At 45.6% G+C, this 18,524-nt stretch overlaps 1 protein-coding gene across 8 annotated transcripts in view; it reads left to right on the forward strand.

Moving 5' to 3' along the window:
- Nucleotides 1-2,665: 2,665 nt before the first annotated feature.
- Nucleotides 2,666-18,524, forward strand: part of fbxw7 (F-box and WD repeat domain containing 7) — a 572,031-nt gene continuing 556,172 nt past the window's right edge. For 3 of the 8 annotated variants that reach the window (XM_072496055.1, XM_072496054.1, XM_072496057.1), the window contains exon 1: nt 2,747-2,897. Coding sequence is in view for 2 of the 8 variants with exons in the window: in XM_072496051.1 (XP_072352152.1) it covers nt 2,721-2,897 (177 nt within the window). In the remaining 6 variants the exon portion in view is untranslated. Of the gene's footprint in view, nt 2,898-18,524 lie in introns of all 8 variants that reach the window. The other 5 variants (XM_072496051.1, XM_072496052.1, XM_072496060.1 and 2 more) reach the window with 4 other exon arrangements.

The following is an 18,524-nucleotide window of genomic DNA, read 5'->3' on the forward strand; positions in this document are numbered from 1 at the left end:
AAAAAAAAATTTAACATATCAACCGCAGTCCCCAAACGCCCATCCCGACTCTCAATCTGTGTCCAACTTCTCGGCCTCAACAAAGGCCCACGCCTCCTCCGGAGACACAAAATAATGGTGCCGGTCCTTGTAGGTAACCCACAGTCGCGCCAGCTGCAACATGCCAAACTTCACCCCCTTCCTGTGCAGCACTGCCTTCGCTCGGTTGTACCTGGCCCTCCTCTTCGCCACCTCCGCACTCCAGTCCTGGTATATTCAAACCTCCGCGTTCTCTCACCTGATGCTCCGCTCCATCTTGACCCATCTGAGCACACATTCCCGATCAACAAACCGATGGAACCTCACCAGCACCGCCCGCGGAGGCTCGTTAGCCTTGGGCCTCCTCGCCAGCACTTTATGGGCCCCTTCCAGCTCCAGGGGCCCCTGGAAGTACCCCGCTCCCATCAGCGAGTTCAACCTCGGTGGGTGACCACATAGGCCCCCACATCCGGCCCCTCCAGGAGGCCCAGAATCCGCAGATTCTTCCGCCTCGACCAATTCTCCATCTCCTCAAACCGCTCCTGCCATTTCTTGTGGAGCGCCTTGTGCGCCTCCACCTTTACCGCCAGGCCTAAGATCGCGTCCTCGTTGTCGGAGATCTTTTGTCGAGCCTCGCGGATCGCCACCCCCTGGGCCGTCTGTGTCTCCAGCATCTTATCAATAGAAGCCTTCATCGGCTCTAGCAGGTCCGCTTTAATCTCTCTGAAGCAGCGCTGGATACCCTCCTGCTGCTCCTCCGCCCACTGCATACACGCTGCCTGGTCTCCGCCCGCCGCCATTTTGTTCTTCTTCCCTCGCACCTTCCTCGGGTCCACCACCACCTTTTTAGTCGCCCCGCTCCTAGTAGAAGCCATATACTATCGGGAAGCTGTTATAATTTCCCCACACCGGGAAACGTCGATAAAGTGCCGTTGGGGATCCTGAAAAGAGCCCAAAAGTCCGTTTTAGCGGGAGCTGCAGAATGTGCGACTTAGCTCCGCACAGCCGCAACCGGAAGTCTCAGATTGCAGAACTCTGAGATAGAGAGGTCAGGGTGTCCTGTTATATGAATCACAAAGTTAGTCTTCAAGTACAGCAAGCAATCAGAAAGGCAATTGGAATGTTGTCATTTATTGTAAAGAGAATGAAACATAAAAATGAAGTTTTGATACAATTATACAGGGTATTGGTGGGACCTTATTTAAGAAAGGACATAATTGCATTAGAAGCAGTTCAGAGAAGTTCATGCGACTTATTCCTGGGATGAAGGGGGTTATTTTATGAGGAAAGGTTGGCCCTGTATCTATTGGAGTTTAGAAGAATGAGAGGTGATCTTACACAAGATCCTGGGGGGGGGGGGGGGGGGGGGGGGGAGTGATTTGACTGGGTGGATGCTGAGCGGATGCTACTGTTGTGGGAGAGACCAACCCACTAAGGGACTCAGTTTAAGAATAAGGAGTCTCCCATTTAAGATGGAGATGAAGAGAAATTTCTTTCCTCATAAGATAAACCCCTAATCCCAGGAATCAGTCAAATGTGTTTTTTTCAGAGGGTTGTAATTTTGGGAATTCTCTACCCCCGAGCAGTGGAGGCTGGGACATGGATATGTATTCATGGCTGAGTTGGACCTTTTTTTTTTAATCTACAAGGTTACATAAGGTATGAGAGAAGCGGAATTAAGGCCACATTCAGATCAGATATGATTATATTGAATGGCAGAGAAAGCTTGACAGGCCGAAACACCTACTAATTCATATATACATACATAACCCATCAGCATTTCTATAACTTTTGGTCTGCCGTACTTGTTTTGCAAGTTGAAATATTTCCCCATCATCTCAATAACCTCTGCCGTACACGGGTGCCAATTTGGTTCAAAGCTTCTCCGTGCAGCCTCACTCTTCCTCGAATTCGTTTCAGTGGCCGAGGGAGCCCCAAAACCTCACGATGTGAATGAATTTTCGTCATCGGCCACAATAAAAAAATAAAAAACCCGTCGGGACTCAATCTAATTTCACTCTGACTGATGCCGGGGCTTCGAACTTGACAACATAAAAAAGATGCGCCAACCATTCGGTGAAACTTGCTCAGAGGTTTCCCTCTCTGACTACCTCCTCTCCCTGAGGGTTGGAGCATCTCCATGGTTTCCCCTCCCCCCCCCCCCCCCCCTCTGACGCAGCTGGCCAGTGACTGGGCTGATGTCATTTCCCCGCGCCGCCTGTGCGGCGGGGTTACCTCCCCCCCCCCCTCCTCTCAGCCTGAAGTTCAGTGGAAGCCACCAGAAAAGAACGTCCGACTCGTGAGCTCGCTCGCTCGAGACCAGCGCTCGAGCGAGCTGAGTTGCGCCCGCCCCGTGCAGAGTCAGGGCTCGGGCAAGTGGGGGAGTCTCACCCCCGCCGCCTCGCACAATCCCCTCAATAACACGGCGGCAACAAAGCCATGGTGTGAGGACACTCAGCCAGCGTGAGGAAGAGAGAAGAGGGGGAAGGGGGTACCGAGCGGGGAAAGTTTTACAGACCACCCGGGCTCTGCGGGAGGGAGGCCGCGGACAGCCGCCTCCAAAAAGGGTCTGCGCTACAAAGAGGGCGGACTCTGTTCAAGAGTGTGTGAACTGGGGGTGGCAGGCAGGGGGGGGGAGATGGGTGGGACGGGCATCACCCCGGACTAGAGCGGGGAGACCCCGGGGCACTTTTGTTGAACTGATGAGCAGCAGCCCAGCCCGCTATCCCCTGGGTAAAGTACTGAAATTGACCGGGACCCCCACCCCACCATTCCCATCCCATTCCCCATTTAGTGCGGGGGGTGGTGGTGAGGAGTCCCGGCGCCGGTGTGAGCTGCATTTCATCTGGAGTCTAAGCGTGTCTCATCCTCCCGCTCGGGTGAGTTACTCATTCACACATTGTGCTATTAGCTGCAGGAGGAGGAGGGGGGGACCCTCTCTGTATTGGAGTGGGAAGGAGTGAGATCAGTAGATGATGAACACCAAGAGCAAAAAAAAAACACACACAAATCCTGTTCTCGTTTTTTTTCCTTTCTGGGGGTTGGGCAGCGCAGCGATCCTGTTGGCAGTTAATCTACATGGTTGGCTGATTGTCAAGTTCAGATAACGAAATCAATCGGTGTCTTTTTAAGTCAAAAAATAATTGGTTTATTGAAACGCCCGTGCCCCGCTAGCAGAGTCATTAATGCCATCTCTGGAGATCCAAAGCTTAAATACAGTAGTTTTAATTCTTGTGTATGGTGTTTTAATCCCTATTTAATGTCTCCAATCAAATATGATCAGGTTTGCTTCTTCCAAACACCAATGCAAAGTGAGATTTCCAATGCATCATAACGTTTGATGTCAAGCTGATATAAGCTCCCAGTTGGTTTCAGTTCTTTTGCTGAAAGTTCATTTGAAATATATTTATTGTATTCAGTTACCTGAGCTTGCATAAGATCATGTAGATAAACACCTAATGCTATTGTGAAAGTGCCATCCCTCAATGCTTAAGGTTGAGGACTGGATTTGTATGTGTTAACATTGATACTTCCAAGGGTGGCACGGTGGCCCAGTGGTTAACACTGCTGCCTACAGCACTGAAGACCTAGGTTTGATCCCGGCCCGGGTCACTCTGTGTGGAGTTTGCACATTCTCCCTGTGTCTGAGTGGGTTTCACCCCCACAACCCAAAAATGTGTAGGTTAGGTGGATTGGCCACGCTAAATTCCCCTTAATTGGAAAAAAAGAATTGGATACTCTAAATTTAAAAAAAAATGGATATTTCCAGTTAGTGGATATTTTCGAGTTCATTGGTTGTTCATAGTAGATACTGACGGCTGTTAGGGTGATATCCTTGTGCCTTGGGATGTTTCTTTTTGTATATTTTTTTTGCGTTATTAATTCGTAACCTGTTTTTATTTCACATCTTGTATTGATGAACGGGCAACATAAAAACTACATTTTATCCACATAAGGTGCTTTGATTGACTTTATCTTTGCAGTATGAATCATAATTTTAAATTTTAACAGAACTGATCACAACACCCTAGTTTTTTAACAATTTGAAAAGTGCTTAGGTTGCAGTTGGGCCTTTCTTAACTTGCTTTCACTAAATTGAAGAACTTTATACAGACTGCATGCATTTGTAAAGAAGTATTTAGCTTGATGAATGTAAGGAGACAGCACAGCTCTGCATGTCTGCCTTCACTGTCTCAATGTACCTTCAATGTAATGGCTGTATAAAGTTATTATCTATAAGCTTAGATTTGTTAAATTAGATTTGATTGGCTTAGCTGCTTGGGACAAAAGTGGACTAATTGTAAATGTAATATAGCAAGTTTCCCAATGAGAATCATTGCCCACCTTGTAAAAAGCAGTGCACTTACTAGATGTATGTATATTTCATTGAAGTCATTCAAAACTAATTGGTTGGTATGAGAAAACCTCTTTGGTACAAGGGAAGTAGGAATAGGGGGATGCACAGAGGGGATTATGCCAGAGTGGGATATAGACAATGTGTGGTTGGGAATTTTGTTCTGGTCAGTTTTTTTTCAGTTTATATTTAGATTAAGGGTCAGACTCTGATGTAAAATGTTTCAGCCTTCAAGTAAATTAAATGTCCTTGTTAAACAGGGAGCAGCCTGGCAGTGGCAGTTATGTTGAACTGAAATGAGTTGGTTCAGTAGGTGCTCATTATGTCGTGGAAAGCTAAACTAGCTAGTGGCCCTCAGAGGCTGTATAAGCAGACAGGTTTTTCAAACTGCATGGAGAAATGGGATGCATGGAGAGGGGATTATGCAGGAGTGAGATGTAGACAGAGTGCTGTGTTGGGAATTTGGTTCAAATGGAAATTCAGTGCAGAAAGAGGTGCTCTTCTTTTTAAGACCCCAGTAGTTCCTCAAGCTGGGTGAATGCAACTTTCTTTCTTCTAGTTATGTAAATTGATGAAACAAAGTTGGACAGAAATGGCAGGACTAGTGGTGTGCAGCAACTGCAGCATGTGGGAATCTGTGGAAGCTCATCTGTAGTAAGTGTCTCGAGCTCAGGTAATCTTGGCTCAGAATGGCTGAGCTGGAGTTTGAGTTGTCTACATTGCGGGACGAGAGGGAGAGTTACCTGGCTACTTTGTTCCAGTAGGCAGTCACACCCCTTGGGTTAGGCCGAGTTGGTTATTGATCAGGGATAGGAGGGTGTGATGGTGAATCAAGCAGGTATGGAGACTCAGCTGGCAGTGATGGAGGAGCCTTACCCCCGTCTTTGTCAAGCAGGTAGGAAGTGCTTACTACCTGTGGCGATGGGAAGGAGTGTGAGGTGAAAGAGCAGACTGGCCATGGTGAAGGATACCATTCAAGTGGGAGGAACGAATAGGAATGTGATGGGAGAAAGTATAGTCAGGGGATAGGTACTGGGTTGAATTCTCCACCGTCAGAATGCTCTGTTTTGCCAGCGGCTGCCCCACAATGGGAAATCCCATTGACCAGCAGGCGAAATGGAGAATCCCGACGGCGTGCTGAACCAGAAATCTGGCGCGGTGGGACGGAGAAACCTACCCACTGTCTCTGCAGCCGTGAACAGAAGTTCTGAAGGTTGTGTTGTTTGTGTGGTGTCAGGGTTAAAGGTATCTCTTCATGGCTGGAGGGGGAAGATTTGGTTGTCATGGTCCACATGGGAACCAATGACATAGGTACAACTGATCCACTAAGAGAATTTGAGCAGGTAACATCCAAAACAAAAAGCAGAATGTGACCTGAGCCACCCGCCAATTGACACGGTCAAACAGATTAGAGAATTAAACATGTGTCTCAAAGAATGGTGTGGGGAGAAAAGGTTTTGATTCTTGGGGCTTTGGGATCAGTACTGAAGGAAGAGTGCACTATTCCATTGGGATGGACTACACTTGAACCTGGCTGGTGCCAGTGTCCTGGCGAATCTTAGAACTGCGGTTGTGGACAGTGCTTTAAACTAAGAGTGGGAGGAGGGTTCGGGTGGAGGTAGATTTAGAAATCCAAAGACAGAAGCCGAGGCATTGGAACTGTATAATGACATGGGTAAAGAAGAGCAGAAGGGACAGAGTTTAACAAAAATTAGCAGCAAACACAATATTTCCTGTTCACCAGTTAGGTAAATAGCAGCTGCAACGTTTATTTACATATAACTACAATGTAGAGGCTTTCAGACTTGTGGCTGCGAGACAGCTTCCAGGACCAAACTGATACAGAAATCTGTGCTTGCTAGGGTGATCCCCCTCCCTGGTCCCAGATTGGTTAGCAAGGACAAGTGACCCTCTTGGCAGATCGTCCGATAAAGGGGAAGAAAAACACATCCCTCTCTCTCTCGAAGTTCTTTAATACATAGATAATCAAGTTTCTTAGTCCCCAATAATTAGTAAGAAGTCTTACAACACCTGATGAAGGAGCACCGCTCCGAAAGCTAGTGATTCCAATTTAACCTGGTGTAACAATAATAATCTTTATTGTCACAAATAGGCTTACATTAACACGGCAATGAAGTTACTGTGAAAAGCCCCCAATCACCACATTCCGGAGCCTGTTCGGGTACATAGGGAGAATTCAGAATGTCCGAATGGCCTCCTTCTGCATTGTAAATTATATGAAATTACCTAACAGCACATCTTTTCAGGACTAGTGGGAGGGAACCGGAGCACCCGGAGGAAACCCATGCACACTCGGGGAAAACGTACAGACGCCACACAGCCAGTGACCCATTGGTGTTGTAATAATTCTTACTGTGCCCACCCCAGTCCAACACCGGCATCTCCACATCAATCCAATATTTAGGACATTAAACATATGCAGTATATCATAAATTGAGTCTTTCAGGTGGCTTCTGATTTCTAGTGGAACGGCGTATCTCCTCTGTCAGGGGTGCTTCCACTTGAGTGTTTTCTGCAGAAACCACTATACTTGGCCGGCATCTCCTTGGGTACTGGTAACTCAGCTTCATCCGTTTCCATGGGAATGACAGACTCTCCTGTCACAGGTTGGCTTGGTGCTTCACTGCTTGGATAGTCAACAATATTTCCTGCCGGTAACATTATTTTAGGTGGCAGCGTTGGCTGCTAGGACAACCTTTGCCCTTGTAAATGGTCTACATGCTTCCAGGCGAAGACAAAGGTCCTGCTTTGGATGGACCAACTTCTGGGACCCGACTTGAGACGTGTCCAAAATTTCTGACGTACACAACTTCCTCCACTGATTTGCCTGAATCATGATTTTTCTGCTGACGCAAACCCCCACTGGCAAATTCGGAAACACCAGGCTTAGTCTGATCCTAAGATACTGGCCCATCAACAACTCCGCTGGTGGCACTCCCGTTGTAGAGTGCGGAGTGGTTCTATAGTCCAGACGAATTGTGAGTTTCTGGTCTCCAGGATTGCCCCAGACTGCCTCTTAAGGCCCGCCTTGAAGGCTTGGACTGCTCGTTCAGCCAGTCCCTTGGATGCTGGGTGGTAAGGCACAGTCCTAATGTGCTTGATAACATTTTAAGAAGGTGAAATTTTGAAATTGTGCACTCGGGAAAGCAGTTCCACTATCCGACACTATGACTTGGCATCCTGTGGGCTGAAAAATACTTCTAAAAAATATTTTTATTAAACATTTTTCAATAAGTTCAAATCAGTAAAACAAGAAAAACAAACTCAGAGACAATAACCCGACCCCCCTCCCCAACATCTGACGGTGACTAGCTCTTTTAAAGTACAGAATGAACGGCTGCCATCTTTTATAGAACTCCTTAGGTGTACTTCATTTTCTCAAGTGGAGGAACTCCATAAGAGCGCACAGCCATACTGAGGCATTGGGTAGAGAAGCTGACCGCCACTCCAATAGAACCCATCTGCAAGTGATCAGCGAGGTGAAGGCTAAGACATCTGCCCCCTCGCCTATCTGCAGCTCCGGCTTGTCTGACACCCCAAATATGGCCCCTAGGGGACTAGGCTCCGATTCCATTTGCAGAATAGCCGACATGGTGCTGAAGAAGGAGACCCAGAATCTCACAAGCTCGGGACATGGCCTGAACAAATGCACATGGTTTGCGGGGCCCCTCCCAAAGCACTCACACTTAACCCCCACCCCCTCAAACAGCCAACTCATCCTAGCCCTTGTTAAATGACGCCCGGTGTACCAGCCTTAACCGTATAAGCCCAAATCTTGCACACGACAAAGTGGCATTCACCCTTTGCAGGGCTTCACACCACCCCCCCACTCCTCCAATTCTGTCCTCAACTCCTCCCCCCACTTGGCCTTAATCTCCTCCAGAGATGCAGCATCCTCCACCAAGAAGTACACCCCCACCCCAATCCCTGCGAACGACAAAACCCTTTCCAACAGCAACGATGGCGGCACTATCAGACCGATGGGAAGGCCTTCCTCACAAAGTCCCAAACTTGAGAAACCTGAGCTGTTATGACTGTGAAAGGCTAAACGTCTCCGATAGCTCCTTTTAGACGGTTGAAAAACACCTGACGCAATTTCTCAATTATGGCATGCAACATCATTGACTTTGTTTCGAATAATTCCATCCACTTTGGGCATCAACAAGGAGCAAAACATTGTGCTCAAGAATTGGCCATCATAGATAACTCCTGGCGAGCATCTTTGTCTTGGATGTACCTGGATGGGCACTGTACAGTTCAGCTAGGAGCAACTCCCTAGTACAGGGACGACTACTCAGGCTCCCGAAAGTATTTTGCCATCTTTGCAACTTAATTCATCATTTTGTATATAGTATGGTTTCATCTCTTCGGAAACATGCTCACTGGCCCAACCTCTTAGTATCTTGTGCCTTCGCATTCACAATATATGTTCCGGGCAGGTGCTTAAATGTATCTGTATAGGCAGGTAGAATAAATTGCCACTGCTGAATCCTTGCCGATGCGATTGGCAAATGGCAGAATGGACTTATCTATAAAAAGACCAAGAGTGGTTTGTGGTCCATAACTGGTAATGTGCCTCCCATATAAATACTTGTGGAACTTCTTTACCGCCTATACTATTGACGAGCCTTCTTCAATCTGAGAGTAGCCTTTTCCGGCCTCCTAGAGGGTTCTTGAGACATACCCTGTCGGTCTTTCAGATCTGTCGTCCGCCTAATGGGACAATACTATACCAATGCTATATGGAGAGGTGTCACGGATTAACACCAATTCCTTTGTGTCGAAATGCACCAATAAACTCGAATGAACAATTGCTTTACTCTGTTCAAAGCTTCTCTCTGGGATGCACCGGGAATACACTGCTTCAATCCTAGGCAATTATTTGGCTCTCTTAAATCTCCTCGCTCTATTCGTGGCTACATTTGCTTCCCGTTTTAAAATGATATCTTCACTTATGGCTCCACTGCTGACTGCAGCTTCCCGTCCTAACTGGTGGACCATGCCATTTTGCACAGTCTTATGCTCCTGTGTGCTCTTCCCTGCGCACTCCGTCGTCAACACCATCTCCAGTGTTTTCTTAAAATTTAGATTTGCCTCTGCTAATAGCTTCCTTTGAATGGCCTTATTTACCCTGCAGACTAAATGGTCCCACAGCATATAGTTGAGAGTGGCCCTGAAGTCAGTGTTCTGCGATCTGTCTGAACTTAATAATATAAATTGCAAAAGTTTCCCCAGGTGCTTTCCCAGTTGAGTTAAACTTAAATCGCTAAAATATTACAGATGGCTTTGGGTGGTAGTGTATTTCCACCAATTCAACTAAGTGAATGAGGTGGAGTTGACGTGCTTGGGGATATGAGCCTGTGCATTAAATTGCAGGCCTGGGTCCCACACACACTCAAAGATTGCCTTTCTTTTCCCCTCCTCAATTTGGTTGGTCTGAAAAAAGTAGTCCAAACTTTCAACGTATTGTGTCCAAACCCCTGCAGAGGCATCAAAAGGATCTATCCATCTGAATAAAGGCATAACTGTAAACCCTTGTTTCTCAACTCAAACTGAAGTTCACCGTGACTTAATACTCACTATCGTGGGACCACATTTTTTGTTTTACCCTCTTCATCAATATATTTCACTAGTTGGGGAAATAACAACTGCAACGTTTATTTACTTAAACCTAATGCAGAGGCTTGCAGTCTCATGGCTGCGAGTCAGCTTTCAGGATTGAACGGATACAGAAATCTGCGCTTGCTGGGGTGATCCCACCCTGGTCCCTGATTGATCCTCTGGGTCACATGACCCGCTTGACAGATCACCATAAAGGAGACAAACACCATAGCGAATAAAATCATTGCAGGGAATAGAAGTAAAAAGATGAAATTAAAGGTTCTTTATCTGAATGCACAAAGTATCTGCGCTAAGATAGATGAACTAGTGGGCATAAATAAAGGTAAATGATTTGGATCTAATTGTCGCAGAGACATGATTACAGGGTAATCAAGGTTGGGGAAATAAATATTCCAGAGTGCGCAATGTTTCGGAAAGACAGGATGGCAAAGGAGGAGGGGTAGTCCTGATAGTAAAGGGTGACATAAGAACATAAGTAAGAAAGGATCCAGCTTCAGAAGATCATGAAGCAGAATCAATGTGGGTGGAAATGAGGAATAGAAAGAGTGCGAAAAACTAGTGGAAGTGTTTTATAGCCCCCCTCCCAACAGTCGCTATAATGTTGAGCAGAGCATTAATAATAAATTATTGAAGCTTGTAACAAAGAAAATGTAATAATTGTGGGAACCCATATAGACTTGAGACAATCAAATTGGCAAGAGTGGTCCGGAAAATAAGTTTGTCAAATGTTTTCTTGATAGTTTTTTGGAACTTACATGGGATAAAATTATCTTGGACCTCATAATGTGAAACAAAGTAGGGTTAATTAATGTCATAGTTAAAGATCCACTGGGAAATTGTGATCATGATACCCTCGAGTTGCATGTTTCAACATTATATATTCCAGTCGCAAATGTGAGAATCTAGAACTTAAATAAAGCCAATTTCTTGGGTATGAGGGGAGAACTAAGGTTAATTGGGCAAATAGGCTGAAAGGGATGGAGGGAAATGAACAGTGGGGAAACATTTAAGAAACAATTCAAAATGTTCAACAAAAATTCCATTGCAGAACAATTCAGCAAGAAAGACCCCATCCATGGCTCACGCAGGAAGTTGAGGATGGTGTTGGATAAAAGAAGAGGCTCACAATGTTGCAAAAACAGTACCAAGCTTGAAGATTGGGAGTGTTTTAGATACCAGCAAAGAGTCACCAAAATGTTGATGAGGGAAAAAGAGAGTAAACTGACCAGAAATATAAAAACAGATTGAAGAGCTTTTATAGGTATATATCCTCATTGAGTTCTTTGAGGATGTGACGAGACACATTGATGAAGGTCGGGCAGTGGATGTGGTGTATATGGATTTCAGTAAGGCATTTGATAAGGTTCCCCATGGTAGGCTCATTCAGAATGTTAGGGGATGTGGGCACAGGGAAATTTGGCTGTCTGGATACAGAATTGGCTGGCCGAAAGAAGACAGTGAGTGGTAGTGGATGCAAAGTATTCCGCCTGGAGGTCGGTGACCAGTGGTGTCCCGCAGGGATCTGTTCGGGGACCTCTGCTCTGTTTTTTTTATAAATGACTTGGATGAGGAAGTGGAAGGGTGGGTTAGTAAGTTTGCCGATGACACGAAGGTTGGTGGAGTTGTAGATAGTGTTGAGGGCTGTCGCAGGTTACAACAGGACATTGACGGATGCAGAGCTGGGCTGAGACGTGGCAGATGGAGTTCAACCTAGATAAATGTGAAGTGATTTGTTTGGATGGTCGAAATTGAATGCTAAATACAGGGTTAAAGGCAGGATTCTTGGAAGTGTGGAGGAACAGAGGGATCTTGGGGTCGACGTACATAAATCCCTCAAAGTTGCCACCCAGGTTGATAGTGTTGTTAATAAGGCATAAGGTGTGTTGGCTTTCATTAACAGGGGGATTGAGTTCAAGAGCCACGAGGTTTTGCTGCAGCTTTATAAAACTCTGGTTAGACCACACTTGGAATATTGTGCCCAGTTCTGGTCGCCTCATTACAGGAAGGATGTGGATGCTTTGAAGAGGGTGTAGAGGAGATTTACCAGGATGCTGCCTGGACTGGAGGGCATGTCTTATGAAGAAAGGTTGAAGAAGCTAGGGCTTTTCTCACTGAAGAAGGAAGAGCGGTGTCTTGATAGAGGTGTACAAGGTGATGAGAGACATGGATAGAGAGGCTAGCCAGAGACTTTTCCCCAAGGCGGAAATGGCTGTCACGAGGGGACATTTTTAAGGTGATTGGAGGAAGGTATAGGGGAGATGTCAGAGGTAGGTTCTTTACATAGAGTGGTGGGTGTGTGGAATGCACTGCCTGTGGAGCTGGTGGAGTCAGAGTCATTGGGGATATTTAAGCGACTCTTGGACAGGCACATGGACAGCAGTAAATTGAAGGGGTGTAGGTTAAGTTGATCTTAGATTAGGATAAATGGTTGGCACAACATCGTGGCCGAAGGGTCTGTACTGCACTATGTTCTATAAGAAGGAAGAGTTGCTAAGGTAAGTCCCTTCGAAGCAGGGATGGGAGAAATTATCATGGGTATTGAGGAAATGACTGAGGCATTGAATAAATAATGTCTGTCTTCACAGTAAAATACATGAGTTTCATTCCAGAAATAGCCTGTAACCTAGGGGCTAAAAAGAGTAAGGAAATTAAGGAAGTTGATAGTTTTTCTGCTGATGTTGAAGAAACTTAAGGAACTGAACACCAACAAATCCCCTGGACCCGATGGCCTGTACCATAGGGTTATAAGAGATAGATGCAGAGATAGTCATATGCTGGCTGTCATTTTCCAAAATTCCTAGATTCGGGAATGCTTCCACTGGATTGGAAGTTGGCTAATGTTACACTGTTTTTCAAGAAAGGAGGGAGGGAGAAAATAGAGAACTACAGGCCATCTTTGGATATTGAAATTGATGGGAATGGTTGAAGAAGTTTAGGAGGAGGTGCAAGTGAGCATCATCCTCAACATGGATCTGTGTGTCTGAATGGCCTGTTTCTGTGTTGTAAGTACTTTGTATTATAACTAGTGAAGTTTGTTTCAAAGTATAGTCACTGTTGTAGTGCAGGGAAACACAACAGCTAATTTGGGTCCAATAAGTTCTACAAAACGCAACAAGATAAATGAGCAAGTAATCTGAAGTTGGTTATGGGACAATTTTAGGCCAGGACACTGACAGCAGACCCTGTTCGATGATTAATGCTGCAGGATGTTATTGGTTTAACCCCCTAACCACTCCGACAATGCAGCACTCCCTCATAACTGAGCTAGAGTATTCGTTGTTGAAAAAATGCTGGAATCTTTTATTAAGAAAGTCTGGATGCACTTAGAAAAGCATAGTATGATTAGAACAGTCAACATGGTTTTATTAAAGGGAAATCCTGTTTGAGCGGTTGAGTAGGTTGGACATGTACTCATTGGAGTTTAGAAGAAAGGGAGGCAAACTTATTGAGACCTATAGGATTTTTAGGGGACTTGACAAGGTAGATGAGGAGAGGTTGTTTTCCCTTGTAGAAGAGTCTAGGACCAGAGGCATGATCTTAGAGTAGGGTGGCACGGTAGTACAGTGATTACCACTGTTGCTTCACAGCTCCAGGATCCCAGGTTTGATTCCCGGCTTCGGTCACTGTCTGTGTGGAGTCTGCACGTTTACCCGTGTCTGCGTGGGTTTCCTCCGACTGCTCCGGTTTCCTCCCACAAGACCCGAAAGACGTGGTGTTAGGTGAATTGGACATTCTGAATTCTCCCTCCGAACAGGCGCCGGAATTTGGCGACTCGGGGCTTTTCACAGTAACTTCATTGCAGTGTTAATGTAAGCCTACTTGTGACAATAACGATTATTATTATTAAGTATTGCCCAGTTAAGACCGAGAAGAAGATACATTTCTTCTCGAGGGGAGTGAATCTGTGGAGTTGTTTACTGTAGAGGGCTGTAGAGGTTAGGCTGTTAAATATGTTCAAGGCTGAGGTACAGATTTTTCATCAGTAAAGAAATCGAGAGTTTAAAGTGGAGTTGAGGATTATCATATCAGATCAGTTATGATCTCATTGAATGGCAGAGTAGACTCGATGGGCAGAACAGTCTACTTCTGCTCCTACATTAAGAGTTTTTTGAGGATGTAACTAGTCGGGTAGATTACGGGGAGCGGGGATATGTGATAAACCTGGATTTCCAAAAGGCATTCGATAAGGTGCCACACAAGTTTAATTGTCCAGGTAAGAGCTTATGGAGTTGGGGTAATATTTTAGCATGGATCGAGGATTGGTTAATGGATGGAAGCAAAGAGTGGGCATAAATGGGGTGTTTTCTAGTTGGCAGGCTGTGAATAGTGGACTGTCACAAGGATCAGTGCTGGGGTCTTAGCTATTTACAGTCTACATTAATAACTTGGATGAAGAGCCAAGGAGTAATGTATTGAAGTTTGCAGATGATACCAAATCAGGTGGGAAGGGAAGCTGTGGGAAGGACCGGTACTGAGGCTCTGATGAGATAGACAGATTAAGTGAGCAGGCAACAAGGTGGTAGATCGAGTATAATGTAGGCAAGTGTGATTTTATTCACTTTGGTTGTAAGAATAGAAAAACAGGGGCTGGATTCTCCGCCAGTGGGATGCTTCGTTTTGCCGACAGTCCGGGGGTTTCCCGACAGTGTGGTGCTGCCCCACAATGGGATACCCCATTGACTAACCGGCGTAACAGAGCACCCCTCGCGGGATGAACCAGAAATGTGGTGTGGCGGGGCAGAGACTCCAGCCCCAGATTATTTGCTTTATATGTTGATGTTCAAAGATACTTTGGTGTGCTCTTACAAGGAATGGAGAAAGTTAGCATGCAGGTGCAGCAAGCTATTAGGAAGGCAAATGGCATGTTGGCCTTTATTGCAAGGGAGTACAAGAATAAGGGCAGCACGGTAGCATGGTGGTTAGCACAATTGCTTCACAGCTCCAGGGTCCCAGGTTCGATTCCAGGCTTGGTTCACTGTCTGTGCGGAGTCTGCACGTTCTCCCCGTGTGTGCGTGGGTTTCCTCCGGGTGCTCCGGTTTCCTCCCACATGTCCAAAGATGTGCAGGTTAGGTAGATTGGCCATGCTAAATTGCCCTCAGTGTTGGGTGGGGTTACTGGGTTATGGGGATAGGGTGGAGATGTGGGCTTGGGTAGGGTGCTCTTTCAAAGAGCCGGTGCAGATTCGATGGGCCGAATGGCCTCCTTCTGCACTGTAAATTCTATGAAAAATTATGTTTAACAACCTTTGAAGGAGTATCTATGAAATAAAACAGTCTTGCTACAATTGTACAGGATTTTGGTGAGATTGTATCTGGAGAATCATAGAGCCCTACAGTGTAGAAGGAGGCCACTTGGCCTATCGAGTCTGCACCTAGTCCCAATCCCCCTCCCTATCCCGGTAACCCCACCGAAGGCCAATTTAACATAGCCAGTCCACCTAACCTGCACATCTTGGACTGTGGGAGGAAAGCGGAGCACCTGCAGACACAGGAAGAATGTGCAAACGCCACACAGTCACCCAAGGTCAGAATCGAACCCGAGTGCTGTGAGGCAGCAGTGGTAACCACTTTGCTACTGTCCCGCCCACACAGTATTGTGTACAATTTTGGTCTCCATGTTTAAGAAAGGATTTACCTGCAATGGAGCGGTACAGTGAAAGTTAACTAAATTGGTTCCTGGGGTGAGTGGATTGTGCTATGATGAGAAGCCAAGTAAATTGGATTTGTATTCTCTGGAGTTTAGAAAAAAGAGAACTAATCGCATTGAAATCTTTAAAATTCTGAAGGGGCTTGAAAGGGTAAATGTTGAGAGATTATTTCTGCTGATCAGGGTGTCTAAAACATGGGGGTACAGTCTAAGGATAAGGGGCTGATCATTTAGGATGTGAACATTTCTTCACTCAAGGGTTGTGAATCTTTAGAATTCTCTACACTAAAGGGTTGTGTATGCTCCTGGGATAGACATATTTTTCGTGCCTCAGAATTAAGTAATATGATGTCCATGTGGGAAAATGGGGTTAAGGCCAAGATCAGCCTTGATCGTGCTGAATGACAGAGCAAGTCCAACGGGCCATGTGGTCTACTCCACCTATTTCTTGTGTTCTTGTGGAAGAGTGATAATATAAATGCATTCAAAAATATTGGCTGTGTTGACACATTCCTGATTCTGCGTCTACCTCAACTCGTCTGCTGTTGAAACTCTTATCCAAGCACTTGCTTGCTACCTCTAGATATGACTATTCCAATGCCTGGATAGCCTCCCACATTCTAATCCCTTGTAAGCTTGAAGCTTTACAAAAATCTGCTGTCCATGTCCTTACTTACACCAAGTCCCATTCATCCATTGCCCTGTGCTTGCTGACCTTTGTGGCTCCCAGTTAAGTAATGCCTCAATTTTTGAAAATTCTAATTTTCCTTTTCAAATCTCACCATGATCTAGCCCTCCCTATTTCTGATTTTAATTGTTCCACCATTGGCTGTTTTTTCAGCTGCCCAGGCCCTAACCCCTGGAATTCCCTCCCTTCGCACCTCTGCCTCTTCATCTTGCTTTCCTTCTTTAAGACAGTCCTTAAAACCTATCTCTTTGACCAAGCTTATGGCCACCTGCCATGGCATTTCCCTGTGGCTTGATGTCAAAATTTGTGTTGCAACTCTTCTGTGAAGAACCTTGGAGTATTTTATTGCATTAAAGGCACTATATAAATGTTACTCTCATTTATATGTGCTGAAAAAGGTGCAAATGTGCTGAAGTGATGTCAGGCTCATATTTGATTTGGATTCATAAAATTTACAGTGCAGAAGGAGCTCATTCGGCCCGTCGAGTCTGCACCAGCCCTACTCAAGACCACGTATCTACCCTATCCCCCATACCCAGTAACCCCCACTTAACCTTTTTGGACACTAAGGGCAATTTAGCATGACCAACCCACCTAACCCGCACATCTTTGGACTGTGGGAGGAAACCGGAGCACCCGGAGGAAATCCACGCAGACATGGGGAGAATGTGCAGACTCTGCACAGACAGTGACCCAGCCGGAAATAGAACCTGGGACCTGGAGCTGTGAAGTAACTGTGCTAACCACTATACTATCGTGCTGTTAAACCCAGGGGTAGTGTCCTATCATTTCAAACCTTTTCTAAACCGTTTTCTCTCAAATGTGAAAGATTCAAAGAAGGAGGTAAAATGTGGAAACTATAGGAACAAGTCCAAAGATGTGCAACTAATGTGGATTGGCCATGTTAAATTGCCCCTTAGTGTCCATGGATGTGCAGGTTGGGTATGGTTTTGGGGATAGCGCGGAGAGTGGGCCAAGGCGGGTGCTCTTTTGGAGGGTCACTGCAGATACGATGGGCCAAATAGCCTCCTTTTGCACTTTAGAGATTCAATGGATTGCTACAGGAGTATGCCTTTTAGCCCATTAAATGTATTCCTTCCTACATTTGGCTCACGGCTCATTTGTATTTTAACTCGAGTTATATAACTTGGTTCCATATCTCTTAATATCCTTGCTCAACAGAAATCTGTGAACTCATTTGGCCTTGGCCTCAAAGGATTTTTTGAGGGGAAAGAGTTCCAGATTCCTTGAAGTTTTTCCTGAATTAACTCCTGAATGGCTCAGCTCAAATTTTAAGATTATGCCCCTTGTTTTGGATTCTCCCACTGGAGCAGATAGTTTCTGTTTACTCTATCAAACCTTTAATTATCAATTAGATCACCCCTTAATTTTCGATACTCAAAAGGCTAATTATGCAACCTGTCCGCAAAGTTGAACTCTTTAGCCCTGGTGGTGTTCTGGTGAATCTGTGCTTTACCTACTTCATGTCCAAAATAACTATATGTGCAGTCCCTCTCCAGTTTATTTAGAGTTTTGCATTAAACTATATGATCAGTAATTTATTTAAACACTGAAGGCCTTTACTACCCATCTCATGAACTCGTGAGTAATTATAACTTCGAGTTCTTGTATCGCAACACCCCCTGGTTAGGTGCTTCTATGACTCCAACATTGATTTTATTGTGCTTCTGAAAGCTTTGACTTCTGTTGTCAAAACAGTAGTCTCTGGTTAAAACCCATGATAGGCGAGACTTCCGGTGGCAGCTATGAGGGAGTAAGTCACACATTTGATGGCTCACAATCCGGTCGGACTTTTGGACCTTTCCCCCCGACTTTTTTGTACTTTTGAGCGCTGGATCTGAAGGCATTGGCACTCAGGCACTGACTCCAGATATAGGTGCATGGAATTAAGAAGCAGAAAGAATCGTAAACAGTTGAAGAAGTGGGCAAACAAGGGCAGTGTAGAAGCTGCTGCTGAGGACAATATGGCCGATGTCCGGACCCCGGTGCAGACAGCCCAGCCAACAACGGAACATCTGCAGAAGGTCATCCAAGAAGGCTTCACCGCGCTGAAACGGTACAGTTTACACGATCCAGAAATCAATCGAGCGCCTGGAGCACAGGCTGGATGCCCAGGATCGGACGATCCAGAAGCTGGAGAAGACGCTGGAGGA

The sequence above is a fragment of the Scyliorhinus torazame genome, chromosome 3 (genome assembly GCF_047496885.1).
Source record: "Scyliorhinus torazame isolate Kashiwa2021f chromosome 3, sScyTor2.1, whole genome shotgun sequence".
Lineage (NCBI taxonomy): Eukaryota > Metazoa > Chordata > Chondrichthyes > Carcharhiniformes > Scyliorhinidae > Scyliorhinus > Scyliorhinus torazame.